The 17,244-nt window shown below is 39.0% G+C and overlaps 2 protein-coding genes across 4 annotated transcripts in view; one reads left to right on the top strand and one right to left on the bottom strand.

Annotated features, from left to right (window-relative positions):
• slc4a8 (solute carrier family 4 member 8) overlaps positions 1–17,244 on the bottom strand; it is a 32,014-nt gene that overhangs the window by 6,017 nt on the left and 8,753 nt on the right. Inside the window, exons 2-13 of one of the 2 annotated variants that reach the window (XM_042403194.1) lie at positions 11,553–11,634; positions 8,405–8,557; positions 7,768–7,903; positions 7,244–7,404; positions 4,475–4,651; positions 3,857–3,948; positions 2,689–2,846; positions 2,500–2,587; positions 2,249–2,395; positions 1,992–2,092; positions 510–684; positions 65–198 (exon numbers count right to left, since the gene is read on the bottom strand). In XM_042403194.1, the coding sequence (XP_042259128.1) occupies positions 65–198; positions 510–684; positions 1,992–2,092; positions 2,249–2,395; positions 2,500–2,587; positions 2,689–2,846; positions 3,857–3,948; positions 4,475–4,651; positions 7,244–7,404; positions 7,768–7,903; positions 8,405–8,557; positions 11,553–11,634 (1,604 nt within the window). Of the gene's footprint in view, positions 1–64; positions 199–509; positions 685–1,991; positions 2,093–2,248; positions 2,396–2,499; positions 2,588–2,688; positions 2,847–3,856; positions 3,949–4,474; positions 4,652–7,243; positions 7,405–7,767; positions 7,904–8,404; positions 8,558–11,552; positions 11,635–17,244 lie in introns of those variants that run through there. The other variant, XM_042403183.1, reaches the window with a different exon arrangement.
• ttll3 (tubulin tyrosine ligase-like family, member 3) overlaps positions 2,793–17,244 on the top strand; it is a 32,379-nt gene continuing 17,927 nt past the window's right edge. For both annotated transcript variants that reach the window (XM_042403073.1, XM_042403063.1), the window contains exons 1-4: positions 2,793–2,865; positions 7,264–7,411; positions 7,813–7,939; positions 11,544–11,666. The gene's annotated coding sequence lies outside the window, so the exon portion shown is untranslated. The remainder of the gene's footprint in view (positions 2,866–7,263; positions 7,412–7,812; positions 7,940–11,543; positions 11,667–17,244) is intronic.

The following is a 17,244-nucleotide window of genomic DNA, read 5'->3' as shown; positions in this document are numbered from 1 at the left end:
AAATCACACAAATGTCAGAGCAGTGATCATAAAACTGTCACAGAGAGGTTGTCGTAATACATACTTGCAGAATTTGAAGAGGATCTTCTCAAAAACCAGCACAGGGCCTGTGCTGCCCAGGATGGTTAGAGGTTGGCCAGCAAACAGAGAATAGGCAACTCCCGTCATAGACGCACCAAGTAAGGACTCAATGGCACTCTAGAATACAAAGAGCATATCTTGTTCAGAGCTGCGTCGATTAGACTATTAATCAATTAGTCAGACAGAAAAAAAAATCAGCATTCATTTTGATAAGTGATTAATCATTTCAGTCATTTTTCCAAGCAAAAATGGCAGATATTCTCTGGTTCCAGCTTCTTAAACGTGAGGATTTGCTGTTTTTCTTCAACACTGTATTCACAGTCAATTGAATATGTTTGGGTTCTGGACAGTTGCTTCCAGGAACTACAGTACATACAATTTGGGACTGTGTCTGTATCTGTGCAAATGTTGAGTGTTTGTGCTCTTACAATGCGTCCTTCAGTTGCCTCTCCCAGCAGTCCTCCAAAGGTGATGACAGGAGACATGCAGGCACAGTAGAGGAAGAGGAAGGAGGCCACACACTGGAGGCTCAGACCATCCCTAAAGTCACTCACATAGAATGGAGCCTTCCTTTTAATGTCCAGTATCAGACCACCAAACAACCTGACCACAACACATATGGAAAGAAGAAAGGTGTTACAGTTTAGGGAGCAAGCTGATGACTAGAGAGGGAAATTTCAAGTTAACTCATTATGGTTATTACATGATCATTTGAATTTCCATTTTTAAAGGAATAGTTTGAGATAATCTTATTCGCTTTCTTGCCAAAAGTGACTCCACATAAAACAACAATTAGTTGTTGTAGTTAGTGTACGGATTAAACAAACAAGGTACAACTCCTTAATTAGTTCACTTTAGATGTGCTTATAAACCTATTTTTTAACTTTGGTAAAAGTCTGGCCAGCTGGTTGCTTCCTCTTCTTATGTCAAGTTAAGATAATCGTCTCCTCTGTTTTTAGCTTCATAGTTAGCACACAGACCAATGGTAGCAATCTTCTCATCTAACTCATGGTTAGAAAGCAAACAAGTGTATTTTCCAAAGTCAAATTATTCCTGTAAGGAGGGAAACAACTAATCCTTTTCATAAGGAGGTAATTCCAACATATTAAGAGATGGCTAGCTGTTAGCAAAAAGGCATAATTTAATGTTAGTCCTATGAAATACAAAATAACTAAGAAACTTGGGTCTCATTAGTTAACTTTACTTCTTTTAACAAATGGCATGGTGGCATTTTGAAGATTACTGTTTCACTAAGCAGAAGCCATGGTCCTCCCACATGGGTCATTTCACTTATTTTCCCTGATTAAAGTTCTTCTCAGAATATGAGGGTGTGGGCAGACTGCGCTTGACTGACATCTCACTTACTCTCCTGTCGAATCTGTTATTGATACACAGGGTTCGGTGACCTCATGTAATTCCCAGGGCTTTTAAAGAACCTGTAACCACACCCAACATTGATGTCACTTGGTCCTGGAGTACACCTGTACATCACTACAGAAAGGTGAGAAGTTCAACCACTGGAGCTCAGCAAAAAACAAGATTATCAGGGGTGTTGACTTATTCCTTGAGAAATAAAGTGTTTTGTTGTGTCTTCAGGCTATCACACCTGACAGTGGTGGTTGTCACTTGTTTTCCCAGCTTCTCACAAATCCACACTTATCCCCAGCAACTGACATGGTGGTGAGTGCTAAACTCAGCCTAGGCTTCGACACATCTTTTCAGAAACCTAACAGGAGCAACCCCATGTTTTTCCATAGACTTTATGAGAGTATCCTGATATTCACCATTTATTGTGTATAACATTAGTTTTTTGATGTCTGAATTTAGCTTCCACTGTATATTTACAGTGGATTATGGCACAATCAAGCAAGCTTATGTATTGATAAATAAGCTTCCAAATGCCAGTTTACCTTCCAGTTCTCTGCAGCTCTGGCCCATGGTGCTCTGCATGCAGCTCTTCCTCCACCTGGCAGGCTGTGCCATTTGGGACTCCAGGCATCTTCCTCTTCTCCTAGAATAACCCAGTGACAGTCCAGGACCAGCCAAAATCAAATACAGCTATATACAGTATATCACTCAAACAGTCACTGTTATTTTCTTTTACACCAAATCAAAGTTTTAGTTAAAATTCAGACCTGAAAACCAAAGGCTTATCAGGGTTATGTACCTGAGAGGGGACATTCTTAGGAGGCTCGATGCGGATGGAGGGGTCCCACTCCCCTGGTGGCAGGACAGTCACCTGGTCCAGGAACTCATCTATCCCAGCTAGAAGGTCACCTCTGTCCTTTGCCTTGTACGCTACATCATGGAAGATCTGGTCCAGAGAGAAGTGAAGGACAGAGGAAACTTAACTTTGCAGAACATGTTGATATTTGTTCTGTGAAGGTTTCTGAAGTTACATTTTAATTGAGCTCTCACCTCATCAGTCATGATGGTTGCCATGGAGCGTCCAATTTCATGGTATTGCTGAGCCTTTCCATCTGGGCCCAGGAGAATGAAGAGGAACCTGATAATTGTCGGCAGATGGTTAAAAGTATGTACATCATATTAAGGTTTTTGAATTCACATAATTCATTTTTATAACCAAAGCTGCAGAGAGCTGTGTACCTGGTAGGTATGGGGACTTCAGTGAGTCCAGTGAGCAGCACAGCAGGGGAAAGGCGGACAAAGGCCACAATGGGCCTCTCCAGGAAGTCCAGCTCTCCCACCAGCACATTGGAAGCCTCTGCACCCTCTGGGATCTTCTTCATGAAGTGCATGTCCACCTGGTGAGACAAAGCAGAGGTTGGTATCAATTAATAATACAAAAAAACCCAAAAACAACTCAATATTTACAGTGGAGATTATTTTTTAACTGATGTACCCCTTGCATCCTGAAATGTTGTCAATCAAGGCACTGTACAAAACCGCAACAGGTACAGCCTAATACTAGAGCACCTAGCTAGCCTATATACGGTGGTGATATCAAATTGGAGAGATAGTGTGTACTCCAAGTTCTCTGGTGTAAGTTAATGGCTAAATGGAAGCTTTTAGTCGTTTCCTGTGTAGCCGGGCTTTACAGTCTTAGACAGCTGCTGCTTTGAGATGCACTTTGTAAAAATGTACCATCATGAATAACAAAAATTACAACAAAACAAAAATAATAGTATAAAATCCTATAAATAATATTGTGTAATAATATTACAATTATGTTTCATGCCAAGAAAGCGTATTGACTTGAATTCAATGGCACCCACCACTTTTTTCATAGGGAAGTATATGCGGTCAGTTTTGACCCATAATACAACAGATGTAACAATAATTGCTTATTTTAACCTATAAGAAAATATAAACAAGTTATTTTGGGAATTATTTTGTTTATCAGATCACTCCATGGTCTTATTTGCCTATTCTGTTCATTATAAGCAATAAAATAGATAAATTGTGCCTATTTTAAACAAAAAATGATTTGTGCATTGTAAGTTAAATGTAGTCTAAGGTACATAAAATATCAAAGTAAGAAACAAAAAATAAACATTTTACTGGATGGTAATTCGTTTTTTTCAGTGCTTGTTAATGAATTCAAACATGGGTCAAATTTGACCCATGAACACTAAGGGTGTAAACCCTTTTCAAACACAATAGGAGGGTTAAATTGCTGATGTGTTAAATTGTTAATGGTTAATGTTTATCATGAAATGTTTTTCCTCTGATACTGTTTTACTTATATTCTATTCTACAGCATCCATCCAACAGTGTCAAAAAGGGCACACATTTATGTGGAAAAACCTCATACCTTGCTGAGATCCACTTGTGTGCTGTCCTGTCCGGCACCATTCTTAGCTGGTTCTGTCACTGGAGGAGGCTGGGGCAACGTGGTTGACCCTGCTGGACAATCAAGTGAGGGTATGTGTGTGTGGGAGAGAGAGAAAGAGAGAAAATGAGAATCAGAGTCAGTACATTCTGTATTTTTATTATGCTTCCAAGTACAAAATTAAAAAAAAAAAATTATGAAATCTATGAAGTCAGTAATGTTTAGCTGCCAACAGATCGCCCATTTGTCTGTTTGAATAGTCAAACAGATTTTGTACCTGAAAGCATTCAGTGTCACTGTTTAGAGATAACACTTTTCTCTATGCCTGTCTCTTACATAGTCTGGTTGCTTTTGGTTTCTTGCTGTCCATGTTTATTCCTTTTATTACCTTGCATTTCTCCATCTATTAAACAGAACTGTCTCTGATTTAAAAAATTCTTTTCGTTTTGTTCGTTTTCTTCTGACAGACTACACTAATCCTATCAACAAATATACAATAATGTTATTCCAAGAAATCATCTGAAATAAATATTTTGATGCCATTGACAAAATTTGATCATAAATATATTTGTGCAACATGATACACAGTATGAAACCCACCTGTCAGAAGGGGCTCTGACTGCTTCCGAGTTCCCTCTGCAATAGAGCGTACAATGGGGATCAGGTTCTTCTTCTTCTCATTCTGGTGGTGGTGTCTCTTCAGCAGGGCCTCACGTACCTTCACCCTCACACTGTCATCCAGCTCATGGGATGCCTCCTGGTGGTCTAGCACCATGTCTGTAAAATACAGACAAAGAAAAGTACACTTACGTTACTCACTCACTCAGTCAGACTATCATGAAATTATTTCATATCAGTGGCAGCAGACAGCTTATATTTGTACAATCCATGTGTTTGTGCTGTTTTGACCAGAATTTTAATCATCCATTTATAATCAATAAGCTCTGTGCACATGAAACCTAGTTAATAAAGAATCCCAATTCTCCAACTATAGAGCCTTTTCCTTTAATTGCTATAGTTAAAATGTAATAAACCTCCTCAGACATGTGTCAGTATTTTAAGGCACAGTGAAAATGTGTGTTGGAAGGGTTACAGTAGGTCAATATGTGTCCAACACATCTGGTCATGTGGGACTGCAGCGAATGATCAGCATCTTTCCATCTTCTGCTCTCTCCTCCTTCCTCTGGTCCTTTTTTTCCACACTGACTTGCTGAGTCAGCACTGGATCTTTCCCTCCTATCTTCCCTCCTTCCTCCACAGTCAAACAGACTGTCTGATACACACACACACACACACACACACACACACACACACACACACACACACACACACACTGTGGTGCCTGCATTGATTCTGAGCACACTTCAAGGCCAGTGCTAATGTGTTGAGCTCAGCATCTGTATAATCAGCCATGTTAATAAGGAGAGTGACAAAGAGGCCTGAACTTAGATCAAAACTCAAATTTGACTTTAACATCTTATGTAGCCTCCACTCACACTTCATGGGCTTGAGATGGATCAAGTTCCTTCTAATTTTAGACTACAGCAACAGCTCCGCCTACTCCAGTGTCTCATCTGACAATCAGCAATCAGTAACTCATATCAACATCAACATGAGATACATTCAGTTATATCTGTCATGTTAAAAGTTCTGGCATATGCTGCCTGCTTTATGTGAAACAAACACCCAAACATTTTTTAATGATAATTCAGTTATATACAATCTAATTTAATCATTATAAGTTAGATATCTAATTTTTAAAACCCAGAGTTTGATGTAAGAGTATGTTGATTTCAAACATCAGAGTTTCATCACTGATTTTATCTTTACCCTGTTGAATTCCACTAAAATTATTTACTGGAATATTTGGTCACCACGGTGGTGAGTTGAGTAGGGAGAATGGCCTTCAACCAGAGAGCCTGTGTTCAAATACATCTATTTTTCATGCACTTATTCCTATTACATCCACATTTTCTAGAAAAATCTTGTCATTAGACAAGCTTTCATATCATGACTTAGACTCAGATAATCAATCTTATGACTCATTGGGGCTGCAGAAGATCATTTCTTCTGTTTCTGTATTAGGATTAGTTAGTTCATGTAGTGGCTATGGTAATGTGTATTTTACTGATGTAACTTCATGTTATTGCTAGCAAGAAATTTACTGTGAAGCATTTTCTATTACTCTCTATTGCATCAAAGTCACTGTAGAAATACATTTTATGTTGATTTTCTTACTTAATAATCAGTTTTTAAACCTTGCAAAGATACACAGGTAAATAAATCAATCCCCTTTTTTGTTTCTATCTCTTCTGCCATCTTGACTGCTGTTTGGAGTCCAGGTGCTGCTGGCAGGAGTCAAATGGAAAAAAGGGGGAAGTGAGAAGAGGAGTGGAGAGCTGGAAAACAGGAAAGATTGCAGACAACAAGGCTGTTCAAGCTATAAAACCTGTGACACTCTGACCATGAGGAAGACAGATTGATGGAGAGGCTTGTAACGTGGTTATTTGTATGCGTGTGTGTGTGTGTGTGTGTGTGTGTGTGTGTGTGTGTGTGTGTGTGTGTGTGTGTTTGTGTGTGGTGGGTGGAGAGGAATGAAAAAAAATTAAATTTCATGGACATGGATGTACAGGAACAGTGCTGACCAGTCGTGTGTTAATTGCATACTTGCATGCAAATGAGTTTGGACTGTGGTAGCAGCTTTGTCTAATTGCAGATTTTATGCAAATCTGGTTCAACAGAAGTTCAGCAGCAATATTCCAGTAGAACACAACCACAGAGTGCAGAGTTAACGACACACAATTATTCTGTTTGTTCAGCTCAATGTCACAAACTGAGCCTTTGTGCTTGTTTATGTTTACATCATAGGAAAGTAATTTTGTGTCAATTTAGACTTTTCTGTGACTGACAAGTTGAGTCTCTGTGTGTGCCTGTTTGATGATATTTCCTCCAGGCCTGTACTATATATGTGTCTTTTCTCTCAGAAGGATAGATGGACTTATATCACACACCCAGCAGGCATCTCAGCTGAGATATAGAGCCTGTTTTGAATCAATGAGTGTAATATTTACTCAAGGACAGAGGCAATAAGACTTTAGGGAAGAGCGAGACGGGAAAATAAAATGTCAAATCATATCGTCATTTGAAAAAGCGACACCAGTCACTTATTGTATACAAATGATGAAAACAGATTTCTTGCAAAGTCTTTCTAAAATGTTTGTGATTTTTTTCCACTCAATTCTCTGGGATACAGAATGGTCATGGGATTTTCTGATCATCTAAAATGCAGCCAAAATTGTGGACAGTTCTTTTTCTAGAACAGCACTCTGGTACTGAGATGTTTTAGACATCAGTTGGAAATACACTCACCTGCAATCTCTTCGATGCAGTCAGCATGCATGTCAAGCAACACGCTGCCATTGATGATGCAACTGCGCAGCTCAAACAGACTGTGGAGGGAAAGAGTAGCAACGTAGGGCTTACTCCACCTCTCCCCGCCATCCTCCACATCTTCCTCAAACTTCAGCCACCTGCAAGGTAAAGACAGGCAAGAGATCAGGGAGCAGCTCAGATTATGCATTATTAAAAAAAGATACTTCCCATCCCACACACACATCAACTTTACGTCTTTTACATTGTGGTTTACACCATTTCCTCCCAGGAAAGTGTTTGACATGTGAAACTTAAATTTGACATTTGATCCGCATGAATGAGCTCACAGCACTGGAGCTTTTCCCCCTTGAGCAAACTGACCATAAAATGATCCTGTAAGCTTTAAATGTAACTACCACCTTTACATTTCTCTTCGTAAGAGTACAGCTGTAGAGCTGCCGGGCTGTCAGAGACTTTACTGCCAAGCTTTGTTGCCTACAGCTCCCACAGGAGATCCTGACCTGGCTGTTTCCTTCCACTCGGCATCCTTGCCATCCTTCACACAGATCTCATCCAGCTCAGTGAACAGCTCGTGGGCCACATGTTCAGCATCTTCCTCTGTGCCCAGAATGAACTGGACCCGCTGGGACGGTGTATCTGATGAAGTGAGAGGATGTGAGGGAGGACTCAGAGGTGAACTGTGAACACAAAACACTTTCGCAAACAGACACAACACTACTTTCTTTGTCATTACATGCCTTTTAAATAGCCACTGAGTCCAGACTCAAAAAGACAAAACCACAACCAAATCTACCTAAGCACATGCACACACACATGCAACATGCTGACTAGTTCCTGCTATTTGGTAGCTAATTAGTGGGTTTGTCAATTTTAGCCAGGGGGGTTGTGCGCACGCGCGTCTGTGTGTGTCTGTGTGTGTCTGTGTGACGTGCTTACAGTATTGATTAACAATGACCACCTCCTCTCAGAAGTGAATGTTCAAGTATTCATGCATGTTCAACACCGAGCTATGACCAAATACTATAAATACTCTGCCTCTTTCTCTTTGATACTGAATTTGATACTGAAAATCAAAAGACACTGATAGCAAGGAGTAGCCTAAGAAGAGGTTTGTGTGTGTATTTGTTTGTGTGGTACCATGAGTGGATGTGGTTTTCTCAGTTCCCTCGCTCTGTTGTGTTGCGATGCTTCCTGCCCTTCTGTCTCTCTTGCGGTGCCGAGAGCCGTGGGCCTTGTGGTGACGATGGCTCTGCCTGGGCATCCGAACTCCCACATACAGAGTCCTGTGGCCTGAAAAAGAGACACCAGAAGTGATTTTATCTTTATTACTGAGTAATGCTTTTATACACTTACTTTGTGACATTATATAAAAAAGAGGCAAACATTTGAAACAATTTTGCTGCAATATCATCATTAATGTCTAATGTTTTCACTAAAAAGTCAATTTAAATGTCAGTGTTTTAGTTGTACCACTAAGTGCAACCAAGTTTTATTAGACAAAAATACAGTTCAACAGAGCATTGGAAAAACCATGAAACATCATCATATAAATGCCAGTAAAGGTTCTGGGGAGTTCAGTAACCGCTCATTACAGGGATACAGGGGAGGACAAAATGAATAGTAAGTAATTAAATATGAATACTAATCTAATAAAGACAAAGTGCCTGTTGTCCTCAGATGAGCTTTAGGCATTCTGAACTGTTCAGGAATACACTTGAAGAAGAAGGAGAGTAAGGACAGTAAGAGCAGGAAGAGAAGACTGTTACTTACGTTACGTTTGGAAAGTTATCTGATGAAGGTTGCAACTGAAACATCATGCCTGTCATTTTTTAATATATTTTTCCCTTGGGGTGCACATTTACAAAATGTTTTGGTAAAGGTTTTTGATTTAGTTTCTTGGCAACTACCCCAAGAAACAAAATTGTTACCTTCACATTTTCTTACCTTTAAAATTCTGTCTAGGCTCAGTATACTGTTGCTTTTGCAGTTCTAATGAAATTTCACTGCAGTCTGACCCATCTTAGTTTAAAAAATGTTTGCCTGATTATCAAACCTCTGTTAGACCTGACATACTGTTTAGTACTTATTAGCCCTTCAGCATGTGTGCCTTTCTATCATTGGGGTGTGGTGTTTGGGTAGCTTCTGTAAATATGTACACAAGTACATTTCATTTTGGCCTGCCTAATGAAATCATTTGAAATCATAATTAGCTGAGGATAAAAAAGATTCATTCTGTATTCCAGACAGACCAACTAAAAGAGAAAAGAACTGCTAATGGGCAAAGCAGAGTTAAATAGGGTGCACTGTCTCTCAGTTCAGATGGTTAAACAAAGACTGAAAGTGAAAACTATTACACTGAGGGTTAGATGTTGGCCTGAAGCTCCATGGGGAGAATCAACACTCTGCTTCCTGTCCCACATTAGTCTTAACCACTGCCAACTTTAATTATCATTAGTGCTTTCAGTGTTGAATGCAACATGCTGTGACAACAAGAGACTTGCACATGCACGCGCATAACACTGACAATGATGGAGTTTAATTTGAATATCAGAGCAGAGACTTCTAAAATTAAACCTTGTATGTTGTAACAAGAGTTTTGGGAAGTCTGAGGCACTTTGATGTGTGTGGGCATGTGTGTGTGTGCATAACAAATATATTTTGGGGTGCAATGAGAATACAAAGCTACTGAGCTGCAGCTGAGTGCTCCATCTCTCAATGTATTATTATCCCCCCAGGAAAGCGGTAATGGGCATTGTAACACACACACTGAAACACACACACACACACACACACACACACACACACACACACACACACACACACACACCTGTCTCCCTCCTGTGATGACAAATCAACCTCCCAGCCTACTCTGGATAGATGGAGGATTCATTATTAATGTTCAGCCTTATTCATTTCCACCAGACAAGGCGACAATATAACATCCCAGTGTCCTCAAGACAACTCAAACTGTAAACTATCTGCAAATGCGTGCAGGCACACACACACATCATACACACACACACACATACACACGCTCACAAGAAGTACGACAGAAATTACTCAATCATGCAGATAACTTTGCTCCACCACATTGTACAGTCTAATAAAATATTTATAACATAAGTGATCTTAGGAGATCAGCTGAAGGCTGAGTAAGGTCAGGTCACCTGTGGTTTGAGGTAATTACAATGAGAATGCAGTATATTACTGGTACTTTTCCTTATATCCATTGTTTGAAATACTTCTTTTTTTATACTTCTGCTCCACTACATTTCAGAGGGAAGTAAAGTACTTTATACTCAACTTCCTCTAGGCTATCTAATCAATACAGCAATGTTTTTCATGCAAAACATCTGTTGAGCTTATAAATATGATTCATGATTAAAGTTTGAGCTAGCTAGCAGTACGACTGTGGAGGATACAGTTTTTTCCTGATGAAATGCAAACTGTGAGTACATACTGCTCAGTGGGTGCAAGGAGCACTATTTACCATGCACATGTTGTTGCCAAGCCACTGTTAGCTTAACAAAGTAAAAATATGGACAATGTTGTTAAAACTAAAAAATTAACAAACAATAGAGCTCTGCTACTGAAATGTATATATATGTATATATCTTCATATGTATATATGAAAACAGTTCTGTTTGCTGGTACTTGACGAAAAGGAAATAGATCCAAATGTAGTTACAGGGTAAATCAACACCCACTCAGTTTCTGCTGCACAATGGTTTGAAAGCGTGCTTCTCTTCTGGCAGCTCTCCAATCAGTGATATAACAGCAGAACTTTTCAATCAGCTGCTAATGACGAAACACCTGCTGCGACATCAGTGATTGGGGTGTAGTCAGATGTGCAGCAAGGTCTTAAAGAGCAACAGTGAGAGCAGCACCTTTAAAGTTGACAATAATGACCAGTAAAATAACTGTGTCCCTGCAGTTTCAGCCTTTTGTTTTCTCTGTGTGACACTGATGTACTGTGCAATTAAGAATAACATTTACACCACAAAGAACATCTGAAATGTGAGATGAATGGCTCAGGGGAACATAAGCAACCAAAAAAGAGAAAAATGTGCAAGAGCGCATTCTATAATAATACAATAATAATATGGTGTAGTGAAAAGGAAACATTCTTCTCAAATGAAAATTGTAAGTCTTTCTACAAAAACATGTTTATACAATATATTTATAGTCATACAAACATGTATGCCATCAGAGTCATTTGAAACAATCACATTAATACTCTACATACAGGGCTTTGACTGTTTTTCCACCTGTGTAGGTCACTCACCTTCAAGTTCCTCCTTCTCATAGTGGATGTTTAGCACTGAGCTGGTCCCTCCCTGGTCTACTACCACCTCCTCATCAGGCCTCTGATGGACACACAGACACACAAAAGACACGTGTGAGTATCATGTTACTGTTCCTATTAGTGACATTCATTGCAGATAATAAGTTTCTTTACAATCCCCTCTGTTTCCAGCAGCCATACTGTGCTCATGGAAAAATACAACTTTGTAAAACACCTTCAGCCCTTCAAGGAAAAGAATCCTGAAAGGTCATTGTGTCCAGAAGTGTCCTGTTAAAGAGAGGCGACTGACACTGTAACAGAGCCACTAATTGGCAAAACTGGCAAGAGCTTTTCAAAGATGGGCATCAAATTCCAGACAGTCTATTCTCAGACTGTCTGGCGCAGACACACAGGGACGGACAGGCAGGCATGCATACACACATCCATATAAACGCACGCACAAACACATGCCAGAGGTAAACAGTACGAGTATGAGTCATTGGGAGAATGTGCTAGGCTCTACTATTCAAGGGAAATCAAATCAAATCAAATTAGCAGAGTGGCACATCCATCAGTGCGCTGCTGGTGGCAGTGTGCTGCAGGATGTTGCTGTATTTTACTATCCCAGTAACAAGGCATTCTCATAAAATGTTGCTTTCTCACATGCAGTGGTGATCATGTATCTTATCGTGTATTATCCTGTGATAATGAGGGCAGAGTACTGCGGAGTAGTCTGAATGTAAATGCAGCTGGATGCTTCCTTTCTCTGTGTGAACATACAGTATGTAAGAATTTGCAAATGCTGCCAGTAAAATCATTAGCTACAGTCTATAAATAAATGCAGATGGTTCAGAGGTTGCAAAGTCCAAACATGCCAGCCAACAGCAATATACAGATGTATTTGACTAACTGCACACATACACACTGGTGTATAAATGCAGCTCTCTACATAAGCTTCCACCCACTCTAAAAGCATGCATGATCTGTATGTACTGGACATGTTTTTTTGAGTGTGTGAGGGTGGTGGATGCAGAATTGGCTGGAACTGAAGACTGAACATGAGACCACAATATTTGGCAAAACTGACACCAACCCTTTAAATATGATTAATGACTCAGAATGTTAACCTTATTGAAGAAATAAATCAATTTGGAAATATTTATAACTAAATGAATAGAAACACAGTAACATAGAAAGACAATGCAACTGAGAAATGACACAGTAGATGACTATATAAGAGAGTTATCGTTCAACAATGAAACTCAGGGTGAAACCATGTAATAATTAGTTAGTTAGTGTTATTGTCCACAGTGTGAAACATTGTCTTTGGCTGACCTCTGAACAGAGATGACCTGGAATATATGATACATGATTTAAAAGGAAACGTTTAAAATACTGAGGGGTTATAGCTGCACTGTTTAGTTGGTTAAAAAGGAATAAAGAGGCATCAGGTGTTATACATTTAGTGTTTAGTAAGTACATTTGCGGATGACATACACAACTGGTGGCTTGTAATTGCTTATCGTTCTACCTTGAAGGCATTATGCCCTGAAAAGAGATTATGAATTGTCAGAATATATCTATACTGTCAGAGATAGAAAGCAGAGACAGATCCTAACCAAGTACAGGCTCAGTCACAAACTGGCAATCGAGAAAGGAGAACACAAATAATCATGGCAAACAAAAGAAAACAGAATATGTGGTCACTGTTCAACAGGTGAGGTTGAGACACTGATGCACTTCCTCCTAACATGTTAAACATTTAATGAATTACGGAACATTTACTTTAACAGGTTCAACTCTGTAATTTCAGATTTTAAAGAGCTTAATGAGCTCTCAAAATTAAAAATACTTGTAGGAGAAGGAGACAAGGCAAATCATACTGCCCAATATGTATCAACATGCCACAACCTGAGGGACAGTGAATGACCTACACACACACACATACACATCATTAGTATATATCAATCTTAATGTTATGTTAATGATCATATTATTGTTATTTTGTAATGTCCAAATATGTGCACAAGTTATATTTTGATGCTCTGGCAACACTGTTATTGAAATATTTCATGCCAATAAAGCCCATTGAATTTAACTAAATTGAATTATGTAAATTATGAAGATTTACAGTCTCTGTCATGCAGTGTTTTATTGGTCAGTCCAATATCCAGCGAGCAGCGAATGCAAAACGCACTGTGTCATTGACCGCCACATGACGGCCACAGAGGCAGTAATAATTACAATTTGTCTTCCTGAAGTGCTGTTGGAAAGAACTGAGAGTTTGTATTAGTGGACTGGAAATGAAAACTTCTTGGTTTGTAAGAGCAGCATTTAAGAGCAGGATCCTCATTTATTCTGGATGAAAACATGAAACCATGTCTTATGAGAAATATAAAACTATATGTCCTGTTAATGGAAATAATTGGTCCCTTCATTAAATACGAAATTTGCTTTAAACGCACAATATGTAATTTCAGCCGCTAGGGGTCTCTCAATCAAAACAATAACAAAAGACGGAGTGTGATTACGGTGTGAAGTAGCAAGGGATCATGGGAGTTGTTGTCTTCGTTGTTAAATAACCAGCTTCACCGGGATAGGATTACTCCAGTGTTAATCATTCGGGATGTTTTTACATTTGGGAGCTGAATTACCCGCAGAGGTCTCCTCCTCTCCAGAACAAATGGACCCGGAGATTACAGGTAAAAACACTGAATAAAGCTGTTTCACCTAAAAAATCAGTGTTTCTCTGACGATGTACGGCGACCACCGGACGTCCAGTACGGGTGGCTGTTAGCAGAGCTACTGCTAACACTTTATTTCTCTTATAACTTTAGATCCAGACGTTCAGCTGGTTTCTCCTGGGAGCTGAATTATCCGCAGAGGTCTCCTTCTCTCCAAAAACAAACGTACACGCAGATTAAAATGTTAAAATACTAATTAAAGCTGTTTTACCTAAAAAAAAATCAGTGTTTCTCCGACGATGTACGGCGACGACCGGACGTCCGGTACGGGCTGTTAGCCGAGCTGCTGCTAACACTTGTTCGGTTTATTTCTCTTATAACGTAAGATCCAGACATTCGGCCGGTTTCTCCCGGGAGCCGAATTATCCGCAGAGGTCTCCTCCTCTCCAAAAACAAACGTACACGCAGATCAAAATCATTAAAAATACTAATTAAAGCTGTTTCACCTAAAAAGTCAATATTTCTCAGACGATGTTCGGCGACCACCAGACTTCCCGGAGGGGCTGTTAGCTGAGCTGCTGCTAACGTTTGCCCAGTTTATTTCTCTGATAACTTTAGATCCAGACAGCCAATGACTAAAATCCTTCTTCCAGCTAAAAGATATAGTTAAAAGCGACCTAAATTTATCATGAAAATGTGGCTTAAAACTGAACAAAAGTCAGTTTATAACAGTTTCTGTGGAACAACCACAATGTCTTATCTTGTATGTGTGTAAGTTACTCTTTGGTAGACGCCATTGTAGCGGACAAACACAGTGCCCCCATATGCATCTTGTGTGTGTTTACTCTTTGGTATGACGCCATTGACATGCAACCAAATGAAACGGTCCGTTACTTTAATTAAATTACAGATTTCTCTGGGTTTGAAAATTGTTGGAAACATTTGGGATAATGTAAGTACACAACTCAACAAAATATATAACAATATAGTTGTTTTTAGACATTTTAATGGAATAATTACATATTATACCTTTAAAGCACCCTGTGTGTGTATAGGACTGTGTGTATTGGGATTGTATGTATGGAGCAGGAGCAAGCAGTGATTTTTCTTAATTCTCCTGACGTTTGGCTGATAAAACACCACATATAGTTTATTGACTAAAAAATCCCTTTTTTGAATCATGCTTGTTTCCGCCTGCAGTTATTAAGTGTGATAAATGGGGAGGGTGCTGTACGTCTCTCTCTCTCTTTTGAAGACTGTATTTACATGCACACTAAAGTCCCTAAGCAGTTTTATATCTTCTGTCTCATTGCATTAGCCGCTCCATGCTGCTAAAAATGGAAATGTTAAGCATGTTAGCACAATATTGTGATAAGAAAAAACTAATTAACATGCCATACAGACAGATAAATGCCTTACCTGATCAAACGCAAGAATTTAAATCCAACTCCAAAAGCTTTCCGTTTTGTTTTTATGCCAGCTGCTCTGATATCAACTCAGATAGCCACTTGTAATTCACACAATTGTTGAAAACAGCTTTTGGATCCCAAGACATTCACTGAATTCACAGGTGTGGGTGGCCTAGCGCTGGCTTCTTGCCTCTTTCCACACTCGCTAGTCGCCACCATTTAAGTGCTATGGGATTTCTTTCTCTTTCCATGACTGAACACTTATTTATCCCAAGACAATTCTGTCCTTTTACAGAATAAGGCTACTCAATTAGCAAGTCATGCTGGGACCAACCACTGAATGTGACTCATGGTTTTATAATTATGTTTATGCAGGGGGTGGAAGTGTGGTGACAGAAAAGAGGCTATGAAATGGGCTTGTGACCCTGTATGTAAATGTACATGCAACACTGTCAAAGTGCTCTTAAGCAAGACACTGAACCAGCACTTGGACTAGTGAAGATGCTCATTAGCTAACAGTCGCTTCAATGGTGAAATGAAGTGAAGATATAAATGATGCTGTGTAGTGTGAACTTAAATCTTTGTAAACGATTAAATAAATATTTAAGCATGCCTGGTTGAAATACCTTTGTAAAGAATGGTTTCTCTTTTTATTATAATTACTATTTGATTATATTCCTCATTTGCTGTAATTCCTTGTTTCGGTAATTTTTGACAGTGTTATTATGGGTAATAAAAAGCATCAAAGTTTTATTTTGTACACAATACCTCAACATTTTGCAATAAAAAAAAGTACAAAATTGTCCTTGATTCTAACTCAGGATTTCTAAAAATATATAAAAAACTACACAAAAATACAGTGGAGTTTTGTTTTATTTCTGTCTGGTTTTAGCCCAGTTTGAAGTAATGCAGAAGTAATATTTATGACGAACTTGACAACTGTACAGACCAATATGTAGCACAACTGTTTCCAAGTCATTTCTGCAGATCTGTCTTATATTGGAAAGTTTGTCTTCCAGTAAGCTGTTACTTTTAAATGCATCACTGATTAAGAAAACAATGTTATGCGTACACACATTAGTGAATCTCTCCTTTCATTCACACATGATCTTAATTCCGGTAGGTGATTTGTTAATTTTTAACAGGGGGGATAACCCAATCCTAACCCTAACCCTAACACTGCAGGATTATCATATAGGCCTAGCCTAATTCTTGATATTATAATTGCGATTACGATTTCGGTTTAATATAACTGCTATCAGGCTAAGTACATATTTTGTGTAGCCTACTCTTTTACTGGATGTGGACATTAAGCATATTTATGCTTATTTTTCAAAACGCGTCGTAGATTTGATGGCTCAAACTTTACCTCAAATTATGTAACTATAGCAGCAGAGTGCGGTGTGGCCAGTGCAGGTTAATTTCCTCAGGACCATTGCCTGCTCCACTCCCAGGTTACACCAAACATCTACTGTAAAAACTCTATCTGTAGCCATGTCTTCCCTAAAACATTTTGTTAGAGGTGGCTTGGTCTGGGGGTGTATTTTTAGCAGCACAGATGCTACTCAATGAATATAGAAATATTATAGGAATATTATA

The sequence above is a fragment of the Thunnus maccoyii genome, chromosome 3 (assembly GCF_910596095.1).
Source record: "Thunnus maccoyii chromosome 3, fThuMac1.1, whole genome shotgun sequence".
In the NCBI taxonomy this organism is placed as follows: domain Eukaryota; kingdom Metazoa; phylum Chordata; class Actinopteri; order Scombriformes; family Scombridae; genus Thunnus; species Thunnus maccoyii.
This window is presented reverse-complemented; position numbering and strand designations above follow the sequence as displayed.